A 15,701-nucleotide genomic window follows, 5' to 3' on the forward strand; every position below is an offset into this window, starting at 1 on the left:
ACAAGATAATAGAGTGCTGATAGTAAATGAGCCAAGATAATTGCCAATGCTGGCAGTGCGGAGAAGGAAGATTAATATCAGCAGAGATATTGTCACTGAACAGAGTTGTCTCAGCATCTTTAGTTTCCGGGTAAATTCATCTCCCACACACTTGGGAGAATTTACACTGGCTCATTCAGACTGGGTTTCTAACATTATTAGCACTCATCTAAACAAGATTATATAATAGGACCAACTAAAACGTGCAGAAAAATAGGCAAAGCATGATGCCATGACTCACTGGCAGTTCAAAGTTTTAAAAGGAATATTTACTAATGATGAAGCAACCACTTTAGTTGGTTTGATTTCACCTCTGTCCCAGTAAATACATTTCCACAAATTCCTGTTTTTACTATTCTGGTGCAATCCGCTTTAAGCCATTTAAAATAAGCAGGATTAACAGGTATCCTCAAATTGTATACAGAACCTCACACAAATATTTTGAACAGTGCACTTAAAGCTGAACCGGTGAGAAATCAAACCTGTTTATGCATTCCCAGTTTCAGCTTTTTTGCCTTTAACAGCAAATGCTTCACGTCCTGAGTGACAGGAAGTCCAAACAGAGGAAATAATGTTCTTTTTGTGAAACAACAGGATCTGTATGACAGGACAGTTCGGACATTTCCAGTGATCGTTTGCAAGTATAACAATTAACCATATGACAACAGATTTCATCTCTGTCTTCTTTAGGCATGTTGAATGTTAAATATTCAGAAAACATTCTGAACTGTTGGGACTGTGCATAAATGAGGAAATAACAGCACAATGGGCCAGTCTGTAACTAGTATGGAAAAAAGAGAACCCACAGTAAATAAACTTGAGGAAATACAGGAGTGCTGCTTCCACCTTGTTCCTTCGCTCAGTGATGACCATTTTTTCTGCTTCTGTTTGCAAAATGTCTCATGAGCAGCTTTGCCACATAACAAGAAATGCCCATATGTAATCACTGAAAGATTTACATACCTAAAAGATCATAACAAAAAGGGGAATATGAGTCTGTCATTTGGCCTGTCAAACTTATTGTGCTGTTCATTCAGCTCAAGGCTAATCCAATATTCCCTCATGTACACTTTCCAGCCCTTTCCCTGTAAACCTCTCTTTCCCAACTGATCAAGAACCCATCTATCTCAGCTTTAAATATATACAAGGACTCTACTCTCACAGCTGCCTGAGGCAAGGAGTTCCAAAGATTCTCAATCTTCAGAGAAGAAATTCCTCTTCATCTCAGTCTTAAATTAGCACCCCTTTACTCTGACATAATGCCCTCTGGTCCTAGACTCTCCCATGAGGGGAAACATCAGGTGTTTCCTTGACTCTGTCAGGTAGACTTGCAGTGCTGCTGGTGCTATAATTTCTTACAGCAAAGGATACAGAAGGTGCCAGGAATGAGGGGGCGTGGGTCGAGAAAGAGTGACAGGAATTTAGGGAGTCACTGCACCAACTTGGTATTGCATTAGGAGCAGCAAAAATATTCATAATTTGACCAAGAGAAATCTACATAAAAGTCTTAAGGTATAATCTGTTGTATCCCCCATAATGGAAAGTGGATGATTATAAATATTGATTAAGGGTTGGATAAGGAGTATCTATTGGGATTGAGTAGTCTGTAGACAATTACTGTGTAAGACCAATACATCTACTTGGAGAGGCACTGGGAACCGACATTTTCTATTTTCTTTTTCTGAGCTTCACGTACATTTTCATATTTAGCTCCTATACTGTGAGGCATGACAAGATAAAAAGCAGCAAACATATACTATACAAAAGAATATGAAGCATAAAGGTTTACAATAAATAAACAGGCAATTTGCAAACTGTGCCAAGTCTTGGCTTTTTACTAAAGTGGTACATAAGTAAAGCCATGGTCCTGTTCTCACATCAGAGACTGATATTGTCCTGTCCTTCAAATATTTAACAGTGATTCTCTTTAAAGACTCTTCACAATGGAACTGGATGGACATTGGTGGGAGTACACATGATAGGGAATCCACATTGGGGGTGTATGTGTATGTGTAAAATTATCTCCAAGCTCCCACAGTTACTAAACCCCAGGAATCAGCATTGAGAAACTTACATAAGGTTGAGGAAACAAGGTTCAGACAGAGCAGTGGAGGGATACAGGATAGCCAGAAGGGACCTGAAGAAAGGGATTAGGAGAGCTAAGAGAGGGCATGAAAAATCCCTGGTGGATAGGATCAAGGATAACCCCAAGGCATTCTATGCGTATGTGAGAAACCTGAGAATGACGAGAACGAGGGTAGGTCCGATCAAGGACAGTGGTGGGAGACTGTGTATTGAGTCGGAAGAGATAGGAGAGGTCTTGAACAAGTACTTCTCTTCAGTATTTACGAACGAGAGGGACTGTATTGTTGAAGAGGAGAGTGTGAAACGGACTGATAAGCTAGAAGAGATATCTGTTAGGAAGGAAGATGTGTTGGACATTTTGAACAACTTGAGGATAGACAAGTCCCCCGGGCCTGACGGGATATATCCTAGGATTATGTGGGAAGCAAGAGAGGAAATTGCAGTACCGTTGGCAATGATCTTCTCGTCTTCACTGGCAACGGGGGTGGTACCAGGGGACTGGAGAGTAGCGAATGTTGTGCCCCTGTTCAAAAAAAAAGGGAATAGGGATAACCCCGGGAATTACAGGCCGGTTAGTCTTACTTCTGTGGTAGGCAAAGTAATGGAAAGGGTACTGAGGGATAGGATTTACGAGTATCTGGAACGGCACTGCTTGATTAGGGACAGCCAGCACGGATTTGTGAAGGGTAGGTCTTGCCTTACAAGTCTTATTGAATTCTTCGAGGAGGTGACCAAGCATGTGGATGAGGGTAGAGCAGTGGATGTAGTGTACATGGATTTTAGTAAGGCATTTGATAAGGTTCCCCATCGTAGGCTTATGCGGAAAGTCAGGAGGCATGGGATAGAGGGAAATTTGGCCAATTGGATAGAAAACTGGCTAACCGGTCGAAGTCAGAGAGTGGTAGTAGATGGTAAATATTCAGCATGGAGTCCAGTTACAAGTGGAGTTCCGCAGGGATCAGTTCTGGGTCCTCTGCTGTTTGTAATTTTTATTAATGACTTAGATGAGGGAGTCGAAGGGTGGGTCAGTAAATTTGCAGATGATACAAAGATAGGTGGAGTTGTGGACAGTGAGGAGGGCTGTTGTCGGCTGCAGAGGGACTTAGATATGATGCAGAGCTGGGCTGAGGAGTGGCAGATGGAGTTCAACCCTGCCAAGTGTGAAGTTGTCCATTTTGGAAGAACAAATAAGAATGCGGAATACAGGGTTAATGGTAGGGTTCTTGGTCAGGTGGAGGAACAGAGGGATCTTGGGGTCTATGTACATAGATCTTTGAAGGTTGCCACTCAGGTGGATAGAGTTTGTAAGAAGGCCTATGGAGTATTATCGTTCATTAGCAGAGGGATTGAATTCAAGAGTCGTGAGGTGATGTTGCAGCTGTACAGGACTTTGGTTAGGCCACATTTGGAGTACTGTGTGCAGTTCTGGTCGCCTCACTTTAGGAAAGATGTGGAAGCTTTGGAGAGGGTGCAGAGAAGATTTACCAGGATGTTGCCTGGAATGGAGAGTAGGTCGTACGAGGATAGGTTGAGAGTTCTCGGCCTTTTCTCGTTGGAACGGCGAAGGATGAGGGGTGACTTGATAGAGGTTTATAAGGTGATCAGAGGAATAGATAGAGTAGACAGTCAGAAACTTTTTCCCCGGGTACAACAGAGTGTTACAAGGGGACATAAATTTAAGGTGAACGGTGGAAGGTATAGGGGAGATGTCAGGGGTGGGTTCTTCACCCAGAGAGTGGTGGGGGCATGGAATGCGCTGCCCGTGGGAGTGGTAGAGTCAGATTCATTGGCGACCTTTAAGCGGCATTTGGATAGGTACATGGATGGGTGCTTAATCTAGGATAGAAGTTCGGCACAACATCGTGGGCCGAAGGGCCTGTTCTGTGCTGTATTGTTCTATGTTCTATGTTCTATGTTCTAACCAGGGACTGACAGACACACTACACACATTCTCCACAATAGCACAGAGGTTGGAGGGAATCAACTCAATAGTGGCACAGGAAATGGAGAATGACTGTCATGGGGACAATGGCTGCTGCAAGGAAGCATCGATTGTGGCTCAACAATTAATTAACAAGGACCATCATCGTGGTTGTGGTAATTTTGGAAGCCAACATTTACACATAATGGCAGATCTCTTCCTTGTGGTCTTACAACAGGTCACTGATTTTTAGCAAGCTCCTTTTCCAATAGGTAGAAAAAGTGGTCTGACACTGACCCTGAGGAAAGATGGTAAAAGGGAAGTTGGATCTTGGAACCTATTCAAACCATTTCCACCTTCCAGGTGCTGCTCTCAAATCTGCTCCTCCATGATCTCACAGTCCCCATCTCTTGGTGGTTAAATCTCCCCCTGCACTCTCACAGGTTTCAAAACCAAATCGGTGTCAATCAAGAGCAGCTGAACAGTCAGAGCAGAGATATTAGAAACCTGCTGCTATTTCTACTGATACCAGACATGATGCACCACATAGAAATAGTAGGAAGTGTAAGGTAAAGAAAGTGTGCATTAATAAATGCAATTACGTTTCCCTTACATACAACAGAACAAAAATGTACAATTTAACTTGGATAACTGAATCATTATTGCACTGAGCGCATTTCCACTTTTACTGTTTTCATAATAAATGCCAATGTTCAATAGAAAGATTTTATTTTAAAAGGAACAAACCCAGGATGCCAATGGAAAGAAAATCAGTTAATAAATTTTTAAAACCTCTACTGTAACAAACCAACTAAAATTAATTTAATTCAAACATTAATTAACTCACAAATTGTATTTCAAACAAAAAGCACATTTCACTTTAAATAGTCCAGATGTCATAGATATGCCTCATGCCTCAAGAATTCACATAATTCCCTGCGAACATGCAGCATTACGTACAACCGTTCACCTTTTCCACTCCATTGATGTGGCCTTTGAGTTATTTTCACTGGCAGCTGTATTTTTATCTGAGATCTGCTGAGACTGTTCGCATTGACCAGAAGCATGCCTATGAATTCTCCCTGACTGAGGAAAAGAGTCACAGAGATTTACAACACAGAAAAGGCTCTTCAGCCCATCAAGTCTGCACTAGTCAATCACAAGCATCTAACTATTCTAATCCAATTGGCTCACTGTCTTGTACATGTCATTACAGTTCTGATGGCGTAGCTTTTCAAAGTTCCTTTTCAAACAACCAACCAACATTTGTGGTTCACAATGGTCCTCTGACATAAATAAACATTCAGTTCTTTAGCATGCCTGAGTTATTCACACCATCTTTAGGACTCAGTTCCTTTCAGCTCATGATCACATTGCTCTTGGTGAAACATTGGCAGTTGTATTTTTGTCTTAATGCCAAATAGAAAGGTCATCTATTCATGTAGAGTTTTGCTTGCTCCCCTTCACAAAAGCCATCTATCCTGAATCACTCAATTGCAGGTACTCTTTTTACTCATATCTCTGTATTTTCTGTGTTAAAGCCATTTGTAATAAGATCCAATAATCTGTCTATTTACACTTTTCTTCAGCTGTATAGTAATGTAAATCAGGTGAGCATCTCTCAGGAATATTTTCATTTTATTTTAGACTTAAAGATGTCAATATGGCAAAAGTTAACTTGTTGACTGAAATTAAGTAAGAGTGAATATAAATGGGGAATAGATGGCACTGGGAGTAGAATGAGCCACGTGACTGAGAAGTCAATAAACTCTATCTAGAATGGATGTCTAGAATTCTATTTCATCAATGGACTTAGATCTGAATTAACACTGGTAGCAGAGGATGGTTGCCTAAAGGTGAAGGTTGAAAATTGAAAAGAAGAGAGTTTATTTTCATCTAAAAGACTGTAAATTTGAATTACCTTTGAGAATAATTGTTAAAACTAATGATTTATGATTGGGTTATGATTTCCTACTGAGGTCCTGTGAAATTGAATCTTATGATCAATGGGAAAATAGTACATTATGGGCATAGGTTATGTCCTTACCAAAGAATAACAAGTAATGCATTTGGCACTGTCCCTTTGTGCTAGAATCAGGATCAGGATAAAATATTATCTCAGCAGGAGCTTCAAAAAGATAGACACTGAGGAAAGTGTGGATAATCTATTAACATTTATGGATAAAACTTTAATCAAAAATCCATTTAATGCATATGTGATGTGGTTGGTTCCTGCTTAATTTAGAAAGTGCATTAGGTATTGTGGGGAAGAATGTATAGCGGAATGTAACAGATTATATTCAAGCAGGTTCTCTTTGGAAATTCCAAACACAGTGTTTGCCTTTAAATTGATGGATTGTACTGAAATGTAGAAGATGGACAGACTCCTGGTGCTAGCTAGAGTTATCTTCTCAGAAAGAAACACACATCGGAACAAATATCCGAAGCCTTAACAAAGAAAAAAAATATCTGGGGAACATTTACTCAAGGAACTTTCATGGCTGACAAGGGATGTTCAGTCATTAGTACAAGGAATGGACAAGTTAATAGCAGTAGCAATGCAGGACTAGCCAATTATAAGCCAGAAGTATCATATGAAAGGAGAATCATAAATAAAAAGAGCTACAATTGACAAATAGAACAGATATCAGGAAGTGGGGAACTATAATAGAAGAATTAACTCATGAAATGCATGGGGAATAGTCAATGGTGTTTGCAATGTGGCTCAACATGCCTTTGCAATAAACCAATTAATACTGGTTTTGAAATTACATATGACTTTTAAGATTCAGAAGATGGCGATACTAATCAGGCAGAGAGAATTGTACCACTCACAAAGAGCTTCATCCCAGTAATGAATGTTTTCATTGCAGATTTTTTCCATTTGGCAATGGCTGAACACCTACAGTGTGTGGAGTAGATTAGTTAAAGTGTTACTGGAATTCTTTAAAATAATAAGGATTGAAGTGAAGTTAAAGAATTTAAGAGTTTTAGCTACTTCTGGTTAAGGAATGTCAAAGTTCATAAAATAGTTATAGTAAATCACATGATCAACACAGATGTGGTGTTAAGTAAAAATCCTTTACTGTTAAGCAGGTCCCCTGTTTAAATGGCTCAAATGAGAAATGGAACACAACAAGGCAATTGTTCTTCAGAACTCAGTAGATTACACAATCTGTATAATATTTAATTGCAATAATAAAATCATTTCTCTAATCAAAGTATTAAGGTGTTACTAGCATCAAGAGATAAAAGTTTACAGGAAAAATGGTTAAAATGCATCAACACTCAGATTAAAAATCCTACTAAAGGATGCAGGAGCAAGAGACACTGCATATTCAAAATTTAGGGAAGAGGTAATGATATTTGTAATTTTTTTAAAAACAAGTCACCATCACAGACCATCGTGACCCTTCCATTAGCATGAGACTTCAATAAATTAATGTTAATGAAATCAAAGGTATAGGTAAGAATTAAATTATGGTCATTTTGCACTCTAAGACATAGCAATTAAATTTAGCCAGTCTACAAAAATATATAGTAAAGAGAAAGGAGTAATTGAAGACAAAACTAGGGAGAAATGGATAGGAACTGAAGTGGGGGTACAAGGTAATACCTAACCAACATAAGATTGGGTGTGGGGGAATGAATGAAGTTCAGTAATGAATTTAGGGCTATGTGAGAAAATATGAACATTGTGGTAAACAGCATAGCAGTGTAGAATTTATTTAATATTTGAGTGTGTGAAATAAACCACACAGCAACAGATAAAGTGCTTCACAAAATTTTAGCAGACCAAGTTTGAAATTAACATTAACATTTAAATTAACATTTCTGGCTTTTCCTGCTAGCTGTGATGGTGTTTGAGCAGTTAGCCCCTTGATTTTTTTTAACCTTTAAACACTCCTAATATCTATATGTCCTACCTGATTAGATATGCTTATTTCTCAATAAAACTGATATTCCTAACCAGATATTTTTTACAATATCTTGTTAACACTTAATTGAAAGCAACAATGTGCAATATAATTGGAAATCTCCTTTCAACTTTCCTCCCCTTGTTTTCTGTCTTTGTCGACATCGCTCCCAATGGCAGCCACAAACCAATGAAAACCTAGGAACTGGTTGACACCATCCATGCTACATCTCACTTACCACTGATGATGATCTGTTCAATCCATACGCATGCCCATTTTTCATCTCAGTGCCCCATATAAAACAACCCTCTTGAACAACATCTTGCAGCAGTCATCCTCTGGATCAAAGTATTCACCAACAAGGACCTTGTGACATACTCTACATGCCGAATGGCAGTCTTTGACCTACTGCAGAGTGAGCACGCCTTGCTATAACAGGTTCAGGTCAAGTCATGAACATTGCACAGTCAACAATCACTGCTAGAGCTCCCAGTACAAACGCCTTATGCAGCTGTGGAAAGACACAAACACTGCTGTACACTCCCAAGATGCATTCCCAACACACACCAAATGACATATTGATCACCTTAAATTTTGCAAGTGAAGACATTTCTCATGATTTGGGGGACTGGTAGTCACTAAATAAAATAATCACGGGGCACAGTCTTGCCGGTGAGCACCAAAAGCCATCACCATATTGCATTCTCAACATGCCGATGGTGTGCACCAGGATTGCTAACCATGTGACTGACTGTAGCATTCTTCTGTCTCATTAGTAGTTTCCTCACAGTAATCAAATTTGAAAGTGTTATCCCTCATTTCCAAACAGCTCGCGCTTAACACCTCTAACTACTTTGCAAAGGCAATCTCTGACTCATTGAAGTGAGGGGTCAAGACAACACCCTGAGAATTTAGATTGACATGAACCTCTTCTAGTGGTTGCACACCAACTCTATATTGACAAAACAAAATTCCGCATGGCTGTCAAAACAATATGATTGATCTGACATTGATCCTCAGGTTGCTGTGTATGTCGAATTGATGGTACTCTGTATCTCTGGGAAACCAGAGAGAACTAACTTGTGGGTGGCACGGTGGCACAGTGGTTAGCACTGCTGCCTTACAGCACCAGAGACCTGGGTTCAATTCCTACCTCAGGCGACTCTCTGTGTGGAGTTTGCACATTCTCCCTGTGTCTGTGTGGGTTTCCTCTGAGTGCTCTGGTTTCCTCCCACAATCCAAAAATGTACAGGTTAGGTGAATTGGCCTGGCTAAATTGCCTGTAGTGTTAGGTGTAGGGGAATGGGTATGGGTGGGTTGCGTGTTGGTATGGACTTGTTGGGCAGAAGGACCTGTTTCCACACTGTAAGTAATCTAAGCACTTAATTTGGCTATTGTTATTGCAGAAGAATTTGATGTAAGTCATCACCCTGGTGAAAAACCACCCATGACTTGCAGAAAACATTTGTGATCACTTTACTGTGAAGATCTTGAGGTATTGCTGGTGGTACACTAGAGGGAGCCAGAGACAAAAGAATTGAGGCAATGGGCAAAGCATGACCATTGGATTCAGCAGGAAAGAGTTCTTAGATGTCTGGGACTAACTGTGTTAATCTTCACATAAAGGACGGTGAGTCTGTCTCTCGTGACCTCGGCTCCTCTGCTGCCCCTTTTACAGCTTTCTCAAGATTTATGGTCCCAAGATTTGTTTTGTGCACTTCACCCTTCAGTATTTTCAGAAACCATTACACAGGAATATTATGGCCAGGGATGATAATCCGTCTACATGTCCAATCAAAAAACATTTCTGGCAGACCCCAAATAATGCTTCCATTTGAAAACGGCTCGGTGGCTCAGTGGTTAGCACTGCTGCCTCACTGCACCAGGGACCTGGGTTTGATTCCAGCCTTGGGCGACTGTCTGTGTGAAGTTTGCACATTCTCCCTGCCTCTGTGTGGGCTTACTCCCACAATCCAAAGATGTACAGGTTAGATGGATTGGCCATGCTAAATTGCCCATAGTGTTCAGGGATGTGTAAGTTAGGTGCATTAGTCAGGGGTAAATGTAGAGTAGGGGGGGAATGGATATGGGTGGATTACTCTTTGGATGGTCAGTGTGGACTTGTTGGGCCAAACAGCCTGATTCCACACTGTAGGGATTCTAATGATATGAACTTTCTTATAAGACCTGTTCAAACTAACTGCTAAAGAAAACCAAGGCAATGAACTTGCATCGTAGATATTTTTAATCAACAATGTTATTACAAACCTCTGAAAAATGTGGGATTTTGAATTCAGGTTTTCTGACTCCGAGATAAGGACAGTACCACTGTGTCACAAGAGCCCATTGAGTTTGCAACATAAGCATTGATTTTTATGAAGATCTAGTGATCTGTATCTTAAATCCTTTGGGAAGTACTGCAGATTCGTGAAGCTCTAGGTAACCTTTTCTGGATGTGTTTAACTCAAATCTCTATTGAAATTATTTGAAAAGTGCAGCATTACCATGGGCAAATGAACGTCCAGTTTCTGGCAAGCAAGCTATTTGTAGGCAAAGGCGAATACAGCGGGTATTAGTTTTAGAATTTTATGATTTCTATCTTCATATCCACTCCCATCTGTCATTAGGGTTAAAATTATCCCCAGTGTCTGTTATTCCTATCTTCACATGCTACTGAAAGAGTCACTGAATTTTCTGAGACACTCATACATTTATGGGTTGAAATGAGAAGTGAAAATAACTGCAGTTTTAGAATCTATGAAGTGCTTGATAAAAATGGGTAACAAATAAATTGGAACCTTTCAATTTGTGATTTTTGTTTTTCTTTTCAAATCCTACCTGCAGTGTTATTTCTTTCTTCTTTCCGGCCATGGGGACCTCTGCTGGTGAAAAAACAAATTGACACTCACATTAGCAAGACTCAACCTACCTTCATCGCCTTGACCCACAGCCATAGCTTATCCAGCATGGCTGTTAACTGAGTTCAGACGCTAATATCAAAATATTTTAATATCTCCAATTTAGTTTACTTAGATGGGAGTTTTTTTTGTGTTTTCAGATGAGTTATCTCAAAATAATTTTTGTAGTTGGAGGACAAGGCAGCACCATGAGTCTGACAATTGTTATTTTGTTTCTGTTGTCCAAGGTCAATTCTAGACAGCTGAGATGTAAAAGGTAAAATGCTTTGGATTCTGAAATAATTGCACAGCGGCTGATATCCCATCACCAAGTCATCATTTATATACATGGGTACGGTACATTGACTGTGGTCAGCCAGCTCACAGTCAGTCCTTGAATGCACGGTGGCTCAGTGGTAAGGAAAGACCTAAGCTCTGGTAGACACGTGGAGCCAAGGAATGTTTAATCGCCCTCACTTTATCTTTCAATAGGTGGAACCCATTTTTGTCGACTCTATAACCCAAGTAGGTCACGTAGGGTGCCTTGAACACATGTTCATTTCCTTCTAAAGCATACAGCCAACTGGGAGAAATGTTTAAGCATTATGTCCAATTTCTTCGAGTGCTCTTTATTGGTTTTCCTTGTTATTAGTATGTCATCCAGATAAATGGTACCCTGGGGTAGCTGTTGTAAAGTATTTTCCATTGTCCACTGGAAAAGGACACAGGCTGATGATACCTCAAACAGCAGTCCAGTATATTGGTACAACCTCTTATGGATATTAATTTGTTGTGTACATCTGGGAGCCCTGATCTAGTCACAATTGCAGGTAGGCATGGCTCGTGTCCAGCTTCATGAAGGATAGCCCTCCAGCCAACTTTGCTTATAAATCCTTTATGCGAGGGATTAGGTATTTATCCAGCTGCAAGAAGTGGTTTTTCATTTGCTTAAAATCCCCACAAAGGCCAACCGACCTGTCAGGCTTCACAATTAATATGACTGCTGCTGCCCATTCCACAAACTGTACTACTTTCATTAGTTGTTCGCTCTCTGGCCTCTTTCTTTCCACCTCTACTTTTGCCAACAAGGCAAATGACACTGGGTGGGCCATGCAAAATTGTGGAATTGCTTTCTGGTCAACATGTAAAGTGGCCTTAGCCCCTTTGATAGTCCTCAGCCCTTCCTGAAAAACCCCTTCGTACTTCATTAGGACTTCACATTTTCAATTGAGCCAGTCAAGGTGAATCTTTCTCAACTAATTCTGGCTTAATAGGCTTGGGCATGAGTCTCTTGCTACAATTTTTGGTAACTGCACCAACTGTTTCTCAGAGGACACCGGAACCGAAGTTGTACCCTTAATCTGTCAAGGTTCTGCAGTGTACATTCTCAGTCTGGCTGAGGTCTTGCACAAATTTGTGTTGGAGAACAGAGCAAATCTTGTTAAAGACAGGTTCTGTAACCACTGATACAGTATCATCCCCCATGAGGTGATACTGTATCATTGGTATCAACCCCCATGAGGACCAGGTGACAATTTAACCAGGCATTAATCTTAATTGATTCTGATTTAGAATTTGCTAAGCAATCTTACTGTTCCAACCCACATTTAGGTGGACGTCCAGAGGGTGTGCACTCGCCTGGGTACTGGCCTATGAGCTTTCATATTCAAGTCAGGCCTTGTAGGACTCTTTTTGCCGTCTCGAGTCTGCATACCGGCAGCAACGACAACGGCTTGCCGGATCAGATCCTGAAGAACTATTTAGGCATTTGGCCAAGGTTTGATTTTGTTGTGAGGTTTTGCTGTGGGCAGGCTTAGGGTCCTTCAGCTCAAGTTATGCCCTGTATGAGTCTCTGCGATTGCCTACACTCAAGTGGTGTTCCCCAAGCTCAGTTGGACAGGTGAGGGTGTCCACTTCCATTGAGATGCTCCGTACCTCCCATGCACCACTTGCTGCATTTTCTAATGACAAGCCAGTTGCAGTGTCTGTTTGAAGTCCAGTTGGGCTTCAGCTAGTAGACACTTTTGCTTGGTCACTCCATTAATCCCACATACCAAACAGTTACAGTCAGGGTTAACCCAAACTCACATGCCTGTGTCAGTCATCTTAACCTTGTTGAAAATCCCAATACTGATTCTCCTGGTTCTTGAACAGCCAAGTAAAACTGATAGCATCTTAGACTTAGAGGAGGTTCCAGCTTGTAATATTCCCTAACAAAATCCATCAACTTTTGGAAGGTTTTAGTGTCTAGTGCCTCTGAGAAAATTAAGCCCCTAATAACTGAAAATGCTGTGGACCCACAAGCAGTCAGAAGGCTTACTCACTGCTGTTCTTCTGCCCCAATGTCATTTGCCTGGAAAAAAATTTGCACTCATTCCACATACTGGGCCCAAATATCGGCATTATGCTTATCCCAACTCAAAGACAACTGTTGTGAGCAAATGTTCTTTAGGCACGTACTGTTGCCATTGAAATAATTGCACAGAGGGCGGTATCTCATCACCGAGTCACCTTTTACTTACATGTGCACACAACACTGGCTCTGGCTAGCCAGCTTTGAGTTAGTTCCTGCAGTCAGGAGACTCTCGGGATCCCCTATTTATTTTATTTTTTTTCACACACAGATCCAATCTCCTAGAAGGGGAGGGGGGGGGGAATACCCAAGTGGCCAGTGACAAGCACTACCCTTCACATCAAAGGGCAATGTTGTGTGATCAAAACAGTGAAGGGAAGGGTAACAATCACCCTTTTTATATGTTTTTTTTTCTCTTTTTTTTTCTTCTTTTTTCCCCAGCACCCATGGTGTGTGTGTGCAGGTGTGAGACACAGTGAAAGACACAAAGTGCACGAATCTTTATTCAGTTTCCACCACCAGGAAGATATGAAAAACACCTGAGTGGCCAGTGACAAGCACCATCCTTCACATCAAAGGGCAATGCTGTGTGATCAAAACAGTGAAGGGGAGGGTAGGGACTAAATCAAAATAGAGTTGGAGGGAGAAATGATGCACTCCACTCCCTGTGGCGCCCACCTCTCCCTGAACGACTCCAGGGTGTTGGTGATCCCCTATTTATATCTGTCAGTCAGGCCTCTCTGATTGGCCCAGGTTAACAGCCTCAATCAAGGATCTCATAGTCAGTGAAATTCACCTGGCTCCAATACAACAGATTCCTTTTCCAAGATGAAACTAAGCTCAATGAGATTCAAACATCCCATAAATTCCCGTTTTGATGATTAGGTTTGATGAAAATGGAGGTCTCTGAAAATATATCATTACGGATGTTGATTGCCAATTTTTGGGCTTATGAAGTGAGTTGCTAATGGGCTTGAACCTATAAAATGTCTCTTTATTGAATGAGATTTGGTATTAAGTGAGCAATTGTAGATATCAAAGATGTCTGACTGACAAAACAGCAAGAATATACTGGCGTTGGGTTTGGGTTAAAGCATAAAAACGGGAATAGTCAGTACTTTACATCATCAATTGGGGGGGTGCCACCTCAGATGAGTCTGATCGACTTTGCAGGATGTGGGAAAGAGAGCTGGGTGTTGAAGATTCCTCAGAGGCATGGGAGGATATTTGGGAGAATGCAAGGAAGATATCAATTTGCAATAGGACCCATACTTTACAGTTGAAGATTCTCCACAGGGTCCACTTGGCTCCAGACCGTTTGTCAAAATTTAAACCAGGGGTATCTTCAGCATGTCCCAAGTGCAACATGTGCATGGGCACTCGTACCCATTGTCTTTGGTCTTTGCGATAGGCTTCAAAAATTGGAGTACTGTGGAGGGTGCAATGGAGAGGAATTTGGGTGAAGGGGTGGAGAAGGACTCGATCTCTCTCCTTTTGGGCTTACCCACTGTATTTCCTGCAGACGTACATAAGAAAAAACATTTCAATATTCTCACGTTCTGTGAGAATATATTGCTAGGTTGGATATCTGAAAACTCCCCAGGCCTGTCAGGTTAGTGGAAGATTGTTATGGAGCATATTCCCCTGGATTTTCTCACAAACATGGTACGCCACTAAACTGAGAATTTTTACACGACATGGCAGCCCTTTTTGGAATAACTGGACACAGATTTATCTGCCACACTAACAAGGGCTTCTATATAGCTGTAACAATTGTGTTTCACGAGTCAAATATCCAGGGAGGAAGAACTGTGAAGTATGAATGTTTTGTTTGGCTGGGCTGAGTTATTACTACTTACTTGTTTGTTGTTGGTTATTTATTTATTTAGTTAGTTAAATAAGTAGTTTAGAATTTTAAAAAAAAATTATATTTTCTATATATGTTTATACATTTGTACATGAAGGTGGGATGGTTTTTTTATTATTTGGGTTTTTTTTGTGCTATTTTTAATAGCATTGTTTGTACTTGTTGTAATATTTAAAAATCTATTTTTTTCTCAGTAAAAATATAGATTAAAAAAAAGGGAATAGTGTCGAAAGGGTTTTGGCCTGCATCCCCCCCAATGCTTTACTTGATCTCAGAATTTAACTCTTATCTTACATATGACTATTCAGAGACATTAATGTAGCAGGTTAGAAGACTTATCAATTTGCAATGCAACTGCCTTGTGTTTGAATTCTGGATGCTTACTTTTATCTTGTTAAAAACTGGATATTTGCCAGTACATTTGTTCAAGGTGAAGAATGCTTCAGCCCTTTTTCTTTTAAAGAAAGAGAAGTGCTTCATATCTTTATATCATGCTCCATGTCAACAAACTCAGTCAAATATTCAGGTAAATGACTTGCTCTCAATTGTTTGCCAGTTCTCAGTCTGAAACTACATGCACTGAAGTCAAGAGGTGCTTGCAAGTAGGGTTTGAAGTTGAGAA

General features: G+C 40.5%; 1 protein-coding gene across 4 annotated transcripts in view; it reads right to left on the reverse strand.

Annotated features, from left to right (window-relative positions):
• nme9 (NME/NM23 family member 9) overlaps positions 1-15,701 on the reverse strand; it is a 72,712-nt gene that overhangs the window by 52,164 nt on the left and 4,847 nt on the right. For 2 of the 4 annotated variants that reach the window (XM_072578739.1, XM_072578741.1), the window contains exon 2: positions 10,801-10,841. The exons of 1 other annotated variant lie outside the window; for it this stretch is intronic. In XM_072578739.1, the coding sequence (XP_072434840.1) occupies positions 10,801-10,833 (33 nt within the window). In that variant the 5' untranslated portion in view covers positions 10,834-10,841. Of the gene's footprint in view, positions 1-10,800; positions 10,845-15,701 lie in introns of all 4 variants that reach the window. One more of the 4 variants, XM_072578742.1, reaches the window with a different exon arrangement.

The sequence above is a fragment of the Chiloscyllium punctatum genome, chromosome 10 (assembly GCF_047496795.1).
Source record: "Chiloscyllium punctatum isolate Juve2018m chromosome 10, sChiPun1.3, whole genome shotgun sequence".
Taxonomy (NCBI): domain Eukaryota; kingdom Metazoa; phylum Chordata; class Chondrichthyes; order Orectolobiformes; family Hemiscylliidae; genus Chiloscyllium; species Chiloscyllium punctatum.